The 12,462-nt window shown below is 60.8% G+C and overlaps 1 protein-coding gene across 3 annotated transcripts in view; it reads right to left on the bottom strand.

Moving 5' to 3' along the window:
- ltbp4 (latent transforming growth factor beta binding protein 4) overlaps positions 1–12,462 on the bottom strand; it is a 504,953-nt gene that overhangs the window by 28,253 nt on the left and 464,238 nt on the right. For all 3 annotated transcript variants that reach the window (XM_072489893.1, XM_072489894.1, XM_072489895.1), the window contains one exon: positions 11,806–11,883. In XM_072489893.1, coding sequence (XP_072345994.1) covers positions 11,806–11,883 — 78 coding nt within the window. The remainder of the gene's footprint in view (positions 1–11,805; positions 11,884–12,462) is intronic.

A 12,462-nucleotide genomic window follows, 5' to 3' on the forward strand; every position in this document is an offset into this window, starting at 1 on the left:
CCGGGACTAACGGGAACTCCCAGTCCGGGACTAACGGGAACTCCCAGCCTGGGACTAACAGCAACTCCCAGTCCGGGACTAACAGGAACTCCCAGCCCGGGACTAACGGGAACTCCCAGTCCGGGACTAACGGGAACTCCCAGCCTGGGACTAACAGCAACTCCCAGCCCGGGACTAACGGGAACTCCCAGTCCGGGACTAACAGCAACTCCCAGCCTGGGACTAACAGGAACTCCCAGTCCGGGACTAACGGGAACTCCCAATCCGGGACTAACAGGAACTCCCAGCCCGGGACTAACGGGAACTCCCAGCCCGGGACTAAAGGGAACTCCCAGCCCGGGACTAACGGGCACTCCCAGTCCGGGACTAACGGGAACTCCCAGTCCGGGACTAACGGGAACTCCCAGTCCGGGACTAACGGGAACTCCCAGCCCGGGACTAACGGGCACTCCCAGTCCTGGACTAACGGGAACTCCCAGTCCGGGACTAACGGGAACTCCCAGTCCGGGACTAACAGCAACTCCCAGCCCGGGACTAACAGCAACTCCCAGCCCGGGACTAACAGGAACTCCCAGTCCGGGACTAAAGGGAACTCCCAGCCCGGGACTAACGGGAACTCCCAGCCCGGGACTAACGGGAACTCCCAGCCCGGGACTAACGGGAACTCCCAGCCCGGGACTAACGGGAACTCCCAGCCCGGGACTAACGGGAACTCCCAGCCCGGGACTAACGGGAACTCCCAGTCCTGGACTAACGGGAACTCCCAGTCCGGGAACGGGAACTCCCAGCCCGGGACTAACGGGAACTCCCAGTCCGGGACTAACAGGAACTCCCAGTCCGGGACTAACGGGAACTCCCAGTCCGGGACTAACAGCAACTCCCAGCCTGGGACTAACGGGAACTCCCAGTCCGGGACTAACGGGAACTCCCAGTCCGGGACTAACAGGAACTCCCAGTCCGGGACTAACGGGAACTCCCAGTCCGGGACTAACAGCAACTCCCAGCCTGGGACTAACGGGAACTCCCAGCCCGGGACTAACGGGAACTCCCAGTCCGGGACTAACAGCAACTCCCAGCCCGGGACTAACGGGAACTCCCAGCCCGGGACTAACGGGCACTCCCAGTCCGGGACTAACGGGAACTCCCAGTCCGGGACTAACGGGAACTCCCAGTCCGGGACTAACGGGAACTCCCAGTCCGGGACTAACGGGAACTCCCAGTCCGGGACTAACAGCAACTCCCAGTCCGGGACTAACAGGAACTCCCAGTCCGGGACTAACGGGAACTCCCAGCACGGGACTAACAGGAACTCCCAGTCCGGGACTAACGGGAACTCCCAGTCCGGGACTAACGGGAACTCCCAGCCCGGGACTAACGGGAACTCCCAGCCCGGGGCTAACAGGAACTCTCAGCCCGGGACTAACGGGAACTCCCAGCCCGGGACTAACGGGAACTCCCAGCCCGGGACTAACGGGAACTCCCAGCCCGGGACTAACGGGAACTCCCAGCCCGGGACTAACGGGAACTCCCAGTCCGGGTCTAACGGGAACTCCCAGTCCGGGACTAACAGCAACTCCCAGTCCGGGACTAACGGGAACTCCCAGTCCGGGACTAACGGGAACTCCCAGCCCGGGACTAACGGGAACTCCCAGCCCGGGACTAACGGGAACTCCCAGCCCGGGACTAACGGGAACTCCCAGCCCGGGACTAACGGGAACTCCCAGCCCGGGACAAACGGGAACTCCCAGTCCGGGACTAACGGGAACTCCCAGTCCGGGACTAACGGGAACTCCTAGTCCGGGACTAACGGGAACTCCCAGTCCAGGACTAACAGGAACTCCCAGCCCGGGACTAAAGGGAACTCCCAGCCCGGGACTAACGGGAACTCCCAGTCCGCGACTAACAGGAACTCCCAGTCCGGGACTAACGGGAACTCCCAGCCCGGGACTAACGGGAACTCCCAGTCCGGGACTAACGGGAACTCCCAGTCCGGGAACGGGAACTCCCAGCCCGGGACTAACGGGAACTCCCAGTCCGGGAACGGGAACTCCCAGCCCGGGACGAACGGGAACTCCCAGTCCTGGACTAACGGGAACTCCCAGTCCGGGAACGGGAACTCCCAGCCCGGGACTAACGGGAACTCCCAGCCCGGGACTAACGGGAACTCCCAGCCCGGGACTAACGGGAACTCCCAGCCCGGGACTAACGGGAACTCCCAGCCCGGGACTAACGGGAACTCCTAGTCCGGGACTAACGGGAACTCCCAGCCCGGGACTAACGGGAACTCCCAGCCCGGGACTAACGGGAACTCCCAGCCCGGGACTAACGGGAACTCCCAGCCCGGGACTAACGGGAACTCCCAGCCCGGGACTAACGGGAACTCCCAGCCCGGGACTAACGGGAACTCCCAGCCCGGGACTAACGGGAACTCCCAGCCCGGGACTAACGGGAACTCCCAGCCCGGGACTAACGGGAACTCCCAGCCCGGGACTAACAGGAACTCCCAGCCCGGGACTAACGGGAACTCCCAGTCAAGGACTAACGGGAACACCCAGCCCGGGACTAAAGGGAACTCCCAGCCCGGGACTAACGGGAACTCCCAGCCCGGGACTAACGGGAACTCCCAGCCCGGGACTAACGGGAACTCCCAGTCCTGGACTAACGGGAACTCCCAGTCCGGGAACGGGAACTCCCAGCCCGGGACTAACGGGAACTCCCAGTCCGGGACTAACAGGAACTCCCAGTCCGGGACTAACGGGAACTCCCAGTCCGGGACTAACAGGAACTCCCAGTCCGGGACTAACGGGAACTCCCAGTCCGGGACTAACAGCAACTCCCAGCCTGGGACTAACGGGAACTCCCAGTCCGGGACTAACGGGAACTCCCAGTCCGGGACTAACGGGAACTCCCAGCCCGGGACTAACGGGCACTCCCAGTCCAGGACTAACGGGAACTCCCAGTCCGGGACTAACGGGAACTCCCAGTCCGGGACTAACGGGAACTCCCAGCCCGGGACTAACAGGAACTCCCAGTCCGGGACTAACGGGAACTCCCAGCCCGGGACTAACGGGAACTCCCAGTCCGGGACTAACGGGAACTCCCAGTCCGGGACTAACGGCAACTCCCAGTCCGGGACTAACAGGAACTCCCAGCCCGGGACTAACGGGAACTCCCAGCCCGGGACTAACGGGCACTCCCAGTCCAGGACTAACGGGAACTCCCAGTCCGGGACTAACGGGAACTCCCAGTCCGGGACTAACAGCAACTCCCAGTCCGGGACTAACGGGAACTCCCAGCCCGGGACTAACAGGAACTCCCAGCCCGGGACTAACGGGAACTCCCAGTCCGGGACTAACGGGAACTCCCAGCCTGGGACTAACAGCAACTCCCAGTCCGGGACTAACGGGAACTCCCAGCCTGGGACTAACAGCAACTCCCAGCCCGGGACTAACGGGAACTCCCAGTCCGGGACTAACGGGAACTCCCAGCCCGGGACTAACAGCAACTCCCAGTCCGGGACTAACGGGAACTCCCAGCCCGGGACTAACAGGAACTCCCAGCCCGGGACTAACGGGAACTCCCAGCCCGGGACTAACGGGAACTCCCAGTCCGGGACTAACGGGAACTCCCAGCCTGGGACTAACAGCAACTCCCAGTCCGGGACTAACAGGAACTCCCAGCCCGGGACTAACGGGAACTCCCAGTCCGGGACTAACGGGAACTCCCAGCCTGGGACTAACAGCAACTCCCAGCCCGGGACTAACGGGAACTCCCAGTCCGGGACTAACGGGAACTCCCAGCCCGGGACTAACAGGAACTCCCAGTCCGGGACTAACGGGAACTCCCAGCCTGGGACTAACAGCAACTCCCAGCCCGGGACTAACGGGAACTCCCAGTCCGGGACTAACGGGAACTCCCAGCCCGGGACTAACAGGAACTCCCAGTCCGGGACTAACAGGAACTCCCAGTCCGGGACTAACGGGAACTCCCAGTCCGGGACTAACAGGAACTCCCAGTCCGGGACTAACAGCAACTCCCAGCCCGGGACTCACGGGAACTCCCAGCCCGGGACTAACGGGAACTCCCAGCCCGGGACTAACGGGAACTCCCAGCCCGGGACTAACGGGAACTCCCAGTCCGGGACTAACAGGAACTCTCAGCCCGGGACTAACGGGAACTCCCAGCCCGGGACTAACGGGAACTCCCAGTCCGGGACTAACGGGAACTCCCAGTCCGGGACTACCGGGAACTCCCAGCCCGGGACTAACGGGAACTCCCAGTCCGGGAACGGGAACTCCCAGCCCGGGACTAACGGGAACTCCCAGCCCGGGACTAACGGGAACTCCCAGCCCGGGACTAACGGGAACTCCCAGCCCGGGACTAACGGGAGCTCCCAGTCCGGGACTAACGGGAACTCCCAGTCCGGGACTAACGGGAACTCCCAGTCCGGGACTAACGGGAACTCCCAGTCCGGGACTAACGGGAACTCCCAGCCCGGGACTAACGGGAACTCCCAGCCCGGGACTAACGGGAACTCCCAGTCCAGGACTAACGGGAACACCCAGCCCGGGACTAAAGGGAACTCCCAGCCCGGGACTAACGGGAACTCCCAGCCCGGGACTAACGGGAACTCCCAGCCCGGGACTAACGGGAACTCCCAGTCCGGGACTAGCGTGAACTCCCAGCCCGGGACTAACGGGAACTCCCAGTCCGGGACTAACAGGAACTCCCAGTCCGGGACTAACGGGAACTCCCAGTCCGGGACTAACGGGAACTCCCAGTCCGGGACTAAGGGGAACTCCCAGTCCGGGACTAACGGGAACTCCCAGTCCGGGAACGGGAACTCCCAGTCCGGGACTAACGGGAACTCCCAGTCCGGGACTAACGGGAACTCCCAGTCCGGGACTAACGGGAACTCCCAGTCCTGGACTAACAGGAACTCTCAGCCCGGGACTAACGGGAACTCCCAGCCCGGGACTAACGGGAACTCCCAGCCCGGGACTAACGGGAACTCCCAACCCGGGACTAACGGGAACTCCCAGCCCGGGACTAACGGGAACTCCCAGCCCGGGACTAACGGGAACTCCCAGCCCGGGACTAACGGGAACTCCCAGCCCGGGACTAACGGGAACTCCCAGCCCGGGACTAACGGGAACTCCCAGTCCTGGACTAACAGGAACTCCCAGCCCGGGACTAACGGGAACTCCCAGTCCGGGACTAACAGGAACTCCCAGCCCGGGACTATCAGCAACTCCCAGCCCGGGACTAACGGGAACTCCCAGTCCGGGACTAACGGGAACTCCCAGTCCGGGACTACCGGGAACTCCCAGCCCGGGACTAACGGGAACTCCCAGTCCTGGACTAACGGGAACTCCCAGTCCGGGAACGGGAACTCCCAGCCCGGGACGAACGGGAACTCCCAGCCCGGGACTAACAGGAACTCCCAGTCCGGGACTAACGGGAACTCCCAGCCCGGGACTAACGGGAACTCCCAGTCCGGGACTAACAGGAACTCCCAGCCCGGGACTAACGGGAACTCCCAGCCCGGGACTAACAGGAACTCCCAGTCCGGGACTAACTGGAACTCCCAGTCCGGGACTAACGGGAACTCCCAGCCCGGGACTAACAGGAACTCCCAGTCCGGGACTAACGGGAACTCCCAGTCCGGGACTAACAGGAACTCCCAGTCCGGGACTAACAGGAACTCCCAGCCCGGGACTAAAGGGAACTCCCAGCCCGGGACTAACGGGAACTCCCAGCCCGGGACTAACGGGAACTCCCAGCCCGGGACTAACGGGAACTCCCAGTCCGGGACTAACGGGAACTCCCAGTCCGGGACTAGCGGGAACTCCCAGCCCGGGACTAACGGGAACTCCCAGTCCGGGACTAACAGGAACTCCCAGTCCGGGACTAATGGGAACTCCCAGTCCGGGACTAACGGGAACTCCCAGTCCGGGACTAAGGGGAACTCCCAGTCCGGGACTAACGGGAACTCCCAGTCCGGGAACGGGAACTCCCAGCCCGGGACTAACGGGAACTCCCAGCCCGGGACTAACGGGAACTCCCAGTCCGGGACTAAGGGGAACTCCCAGTCCGGGACTAACAGGAACTCCCAGCCCGGGACTAACGGGAACTCCCAGCCCGGGACTAACGGGAACTCCCAGTCCGGGACTAACGGGAACTCCCAGTCCGGGACTAACGGGAACTCCCAGTCCTGGACTAACGGGAACTCCCAGTCCGGGACTAACGGGAACTCCCAGTCCGGGACTAACGGGAACTCCCAGTCCGGGACTAACGGGAACTCCCAGTCCGGGACTAACAGGAACTCCCAGCCCGGGACTAACGGGAACTTCCAGCCCGGGACTAACGGGAACTCCCAGCCCGGGACTAACGGGAACTCCCAGTCCGGGACTAACGGGATCTCCCAGTCCGGGACTAACGGGATCTCCCAGTCCGGGACTAACGGGAACTCCCAGTCCTGGACTAACGGGAACTCCCAGTCCGGGACTAACGGGAACTCCCAGCCCGGGACTAACGGGAACTCCCAGTCCGGGACTAACGGGAACTCCCAGCCCGGGACTAACAGGAACTCCCAGTCCGGGACTAACGGGAACTCCCAGCCCAGGACTAACGGGAACTCCCAGCCCGGGACTAACGGGAACTCCCAGCCCGGGACTAACGGGAACTCCCAGTCCTGGACTAACGGGAACTCCCAGTCCGGGACTAACAGCAACTCCCAGCCCGGGACTAACGGGAACTCCCAGTCCGGGACTAACGGGAACTCCCAGTCCAGGACTAACAGGAACTCCCAGTCCGGGACTAACGGGAACTCCCAGTCCTGGACTAACGGGAACTCCCAGTCCTGGACTAACGGGAACTCCCAGTCCGGGAACGGGAACTCCCAGCCCGGGACTAACGGGAACTCCCAGTCCGGGACTAACGGGAACTCCCAGCCCGGGACTAACCGGAACTCCCAATCTGGGACTAACGGGAACTCCCAGTCCGGGAACGGGAACTCCCAGCCCGGGACTAACGGGAACTCCCAGCCCGGGACTAACGGGAACTCCCAGTCCGGGAACGGGAACTCCCAGCCCGGGACTACCGGGAACTCCCAGCCCGGGACTAACGGGAACTCCCAGCCCGGGACTAACGGGAACTCTCAGCCCAGGACTAACGGGAACTCCCAGTCCGGGACTAACGGGAACTCCCAGTCCTGGACTAACAGGAACTCCCAGCCCGGGACTAACGGGAACTCCCAGCCCGGAACTAACGGGAACTCCCAGCCCGGGACTAACGGGAACTCCCAGTCCTGGACTAACAGGAACTCCCAGCCCGGGACTAACGGGAACTCCCAGCCCGGGACTAACGGAAATTCCCAGTCCGGGACTAACGGGAACTCCCAGTCCGGGACTAACGGGAACTCCCAGTCCGGGACTAACGGGAACTCCCAGTCCGGGACCAACGGGAACTCCCAGTCCGGGACTAACGGGAACTCCCAGTCCGGGACCAACGGGAACTCCCAGTCCGGGACCAACGGGAACTTCCAGTCCGGGACCAACGGGAACTTCCAGTCCGGGACTAACGGGAACTCCCAGCCCGGGACCAACGGGAACTCCCAGTCCGGGACCAACGGGAACTCCCAGCCCGGGACTAACAGGAACTCCCAGTCCGGGACTAACGGGAACTCCCAGTCCGGGACTAACAGGAACTCCCAGCCCGGGACTAACGGGAACTCCCAGCCCGGGACTAACGGGAACTCCCAGCCCGGGACTAACGGGAACTCCCAGCCCGGGACTAACGGGAACTCCCAGTCCGGGACTAACGGGAACTCCCAGCCCGCGACTAACAGGAACTCCCAGCCCGGGACTAACGGGAACTCCCAGCCCGGGACTAACAGCAACTCCCAGCCCGGGACTAACAGGAACTCCCATTTCCCGGGACTAACGGGAACTCCCAGTCCGGGACTAACGGGAACTCCCAGTCCGGGACTAACGGGAACTCCCAGTCCGGGACTGATGGGGACTCCCAGTCCGGGACTAACGGGAACTCCCAGTCCGGGACTAACAGGAACTCCCAGCCTGGGACTAACGGGAACTCCCAGTCCGGGACTGATGGGAACTCCCAGCCCGGGACTAACGGGAACTCCCAGTCCAGGACTAACAGGAACTCCCAGTCCGGGACTAACGGGAACTCCCAGCCCGGGACTAACGGGAACTCCCAGCCCGGGACTAACGGGAACTCCCAGCCCGGGACTACCGGGAACTCCCAGTACGGGACTAACGGGAACTCCCAGTCCGGGACTAACGGGAACTCCCAGTCCGGGACTAACGGGAACTCCCAGTCCGGGACTAACGGGAACTCCCAGTCCGGGACTAACGGGAACTCCCAGTCCGGGACTAACAGGAACTCCCAGTCCGGGACTAACAGGAACTCCCAGTCCGGGACTAACGGGAACTCCCAGTCCGGGACTAACGGGAACTCCCAGCCCGGGACTAACGGGAACTCCCAGCCCGGGACTAACGGGAACTCCCATTTCCCGGGACTAGCGGGAACTCCCAGTCCGGGACTAACGGGAACTCCCAGTCCGGGACTAACGGGAACTCCCATTTCCCGGGACTAACGGGAACTCCCAGTCCGGGACTAACGGGAACTCCCAGTCCGGGACTAACAGGAACTCCCAGCCCGGGACTAACGGGAACTCCCAGCCCGGGACTAACGGGAACTCCCAGTCCGGGACTAACGGGAACTCCCAGTCCGGGACTAACGGGAACTCCCAGCCCGGGACTAACGGGAACTCCCAGCCCGGGACTAACGGGAACTCCCAGTCCGGGACTAACGGGAACTCCCAGCCCGGGACTAACGGGAACTCCCAGCCCGGGACTAACGGGAACTCCCATTTCCCGGGACTAGCGGGAACTCCCAGTCCGGGACTAACGGGAACTCCCAGTCCGGGACTAACGGGAACTCCCATTTCCCGGGACTAACGGGAACTCCCAGTCCGGGACTAACGGGAACTCCCAGTCCGGGACTAACAGGAACTCCCAGCCCGGGACTAACGGGAACTCCCAGTCCGGGACTAACGGGAACTCCCAGCCCGGGACTAACGGGAACTCCCAGTCCGGGACTAACGGGAACTCCCAGTCCGGGACTAACGGGAACTCCCAGCCCGGGACTAACGGGAACTCCCAGTCCGGGACTAACGGGGACTCCCAGTCCGGGACTAACGGGAACTCCCAGTCCGGGACTAACGGGAACTCCCAGCCCGGGACTAACGGGAACTCCCAGCCCGGGACTAACGGGAACTCCCATTTCCCGGGACTAGCGGGAACTCCCAGTCCGGGACTAACGGGAACTCCCAGTCCGGGACTAACGGGAACTCCCATTTCCCGGGACTAACGGGAACTCCCAGTCCGGGACTAACGGGAACTCCCAGTCCGGGACTAACAGGAACTCCCAGCCCGGGACTAACGGGAACTCCCAGTCCGGGACTAACGGGAACTCCCAGCCCGGGACTAACGGGAACTCCCAGTCAGGGACTAACAGGACCTCCCAGTCCGGGACAAACGGGAACTCCCAGTCCGGGACTAACGGGAACTCCCAGCCCCGGAATAATGGGAACACTCAGTCTGAGAATAATGGGAACTCCCAGCCCGGGAATAACGTGAACTTCCAGCCCCGGAATAACGGGAATTCCCAGTCCGGGACTAACGGAAATTTCCAGTCCAGGATTAATGGGAAATCCCAGTCCGGGACTAACGGAAATTCCCAGTCCGGGATTAACGGGAACTTTCAGTCCGGGATGAACAGGACCTCCCAGTCCGGGACTAACGGGAACTCCCAGTCCGGGACTAACGGGAACTCCCAGCCCCGGAATAATGGGAACACTCAGTCTGAGAATAATGGGAACTCCCAGCCCGGGAATAACGTGAACTTCCAGCCCCGGAATAACGGGAATTCCCAGTCCGGGACTAACGGGAACTCCCAGCCCAGGACTAACAGGAACTCCCAGTCCGGGTCTAACGGGAACTCCCAGTCCGGGACTAACGGGAACTCCCAGTCCGGGTCTAACGGGAACTCCCAGTCCGGGACTAACGGGACCTCCCAGCCCGGGACTAACGGGAACTCCCAGCCCGGGACTAACGGGAACTCCCAGCCCGGGACTAACGGGAACTCCCAGCCCGGGACTAACGGGAACTCCCCGCCCGGGACTAACTGGAACTCCCAGTCCGGGACTAACGGGAACTCCCAGTCCGGGACTAACGGGAACTCACAGTCTGGGACTAACGGAAATTCCCAGTCCAGGAATAATGGGAAATCCCTGTCCGCGACTAACGGGAACTCCCAGCCCGGGACGAACGGGAACCCCAGTCCGGGACTAACGGGAACTCCCAGTCCGGGACTAACGGGAACTCCCAGTCCGGGACTAACGGGACCTCCCAGCCCGGGACTAACGGGAACTCCCAGTCCGGGACTAACGGAAATTTCCAGTCCAGGATTAATGGGAAATCCCAGTCCGGGACTAACGGAAATTCCCAGTCCGGGATTAACGGGAACTTTCAGTCCGGGATGAACAGGACCTCCCAGTCCGGGACTAACGGGAACTCCCAGTCCGGGACTAACGGGAACTCCCAGCCCCGGAATAATGGGAACACTCAGTCTGAGAATAATGGGAACTCCCAGCCCGGGACTAACGGGAACTCCCAGTCCGGGACTAACGGAAATTTCCAGTCCAGGATTAATGGGAAATCCCAGTCCGGGACTAACGGAAATTCCCAGTCCGGGATTAACGGGAACTTTCAGTCCGGGACTAACGGGAACTCCCAGCCCCGGAATAACGGGAATTCCCAGTCTGGGGACAGTATTTAAAAGTGCGAGCTGGACGGATCGGAGCCGTTACCATGGGAACTTGTACTCCATGAACCCTACAGGGAGATCTCAATGAGTGTTGGGTTATCACATAACCGTGTGTAGTCACTGCTTATTCAGGAGACTCAGGTAGAGCTACACCCAGAGAGAGATTTCCACCATCAGCCATCGAATTATACAGCAATGTCTGGTCAGCGAAATGCTGCGGAGAATCAGAATCATCAGATTTCTGCTGCATTACTGCCATCCTGTGGTAACAACCAGGCATTGCACTTGGTTTGGTGTCCTGCTTTTGGAGAGAAAGAGCAACAGATGACAAGGGGCTTTTTCTGTACAAGGGAATAGAGAAACAAATGTAACTGTAATCAATGGGTACGGCAACATTCACACAAAGTCTGAAGAAAAACTAAATCCCAAGGAAATTCAGATTGTGGCTCAAACAATTGTTTTTGAGGATAGATCAAGCAGTGGCCCAGGTCTCTGCCGCCAAATGCACCTCATGCTTTATTGCTGGTGAACCAGAGAGAGCAGCGATTCGATCACAGAGCTTCGGAAAACTTTCCAGCAAAACAAGAAAATTAATAGGGCGACACGGTGGCACAGTGGTTAGCACTGCTGCCTCACAGCTCCAGGGACCCGGGTTCGATTCCCGCCTCGGGTCACTGTCTGTGCGGAGTCTGCACGTTCTCCCCGTGCCTGCGTGAGTTTCCTCCGGGTGCTCCGGTTTCCCCCCACAGTCCAAAGATGTGACGTTAGGTGGATTGGCCAAAAATCTATAGATTAGAATAAGGGTTTTTGGGAAAGGGCGGGAAAGTGGGCTTGGGCGGGGCGTTCCTTCAGAGGGTCTGTGCAGACCTGATGGGCCGAATGGCCTCCTTCTGCCCTGGAGGGATCCTTGATTCTAATTTTCCTGGAGCCTTTTACCAGCAGCAAACTGACCTTTGTAGTTCCTTCCAAAAGATGACTGTGGGATCGAGAGGAATCCTTGCCCCCGAGGACACAGAGTCCGATATTCATCTAGAGTACAGAAGGAAAAATATTCAGGTACAGGAGATTAAATTCTGCAAAGTGTTAATAATTCAGGATGTCGGTGTCACTCAGTTCCCCAAAATTCATTGCCCATCCCTGAGAAGCTGATGGTGTGCTGTTAGGGAGGGACTTCCAGGGTTTTCCCCAGCAGAGGGCAGTAGAGCGGAGATGCTGATTGGCTGCTGTGGGGATATTTGCATACGTCCGTGTCCTCACCCGGACTTGAACGTGGTTTGTGGAGGAGCTGTTGTCAAGTGACACTTGAACTTGAAACACTTCTTCAGTGTTTCCCTCCCTATCCCCTCCTCTAACCAAAAAGAAACAACCGCCGTAAAGATCAAGAGGAAGGCTCGAGGGCAGGTAGAAGTAGAAAGAAATTGAACCGTGACATCACAGCCTGCAGGTAAGGGATTGGCTGGTGACTGGTAAGTCGTTTTTCTTTTATTTTCCCTCAGGTGTTATCGTGCGGGGCGCAGAGGTTGCTGAGTGAGTGCTTGCTGAGAAGGGGAGTGAATAACAGGTAAGCTCTTTCTTTCATTTTCTTTTTTTATCAAGAGGGGATGGCAG

Source organism: Scyliorhinus torazame, chromosome 25 (genome assembly GCF_047496885.1).
Source record: "Scyliorhinus torazame isolate Kashiwa2021f chromosome 25, sScyTor2.1, whole genome shotgun sequence".
Classification (NCBI taxonomy): domain Eukaryota; kingdom Metazoa; phylum Chordata; class Chondrichthyes; order Carcharhiniformes; family Scyliorhinidae; genus Scyliorhinus; species Scyliorhinus torazame.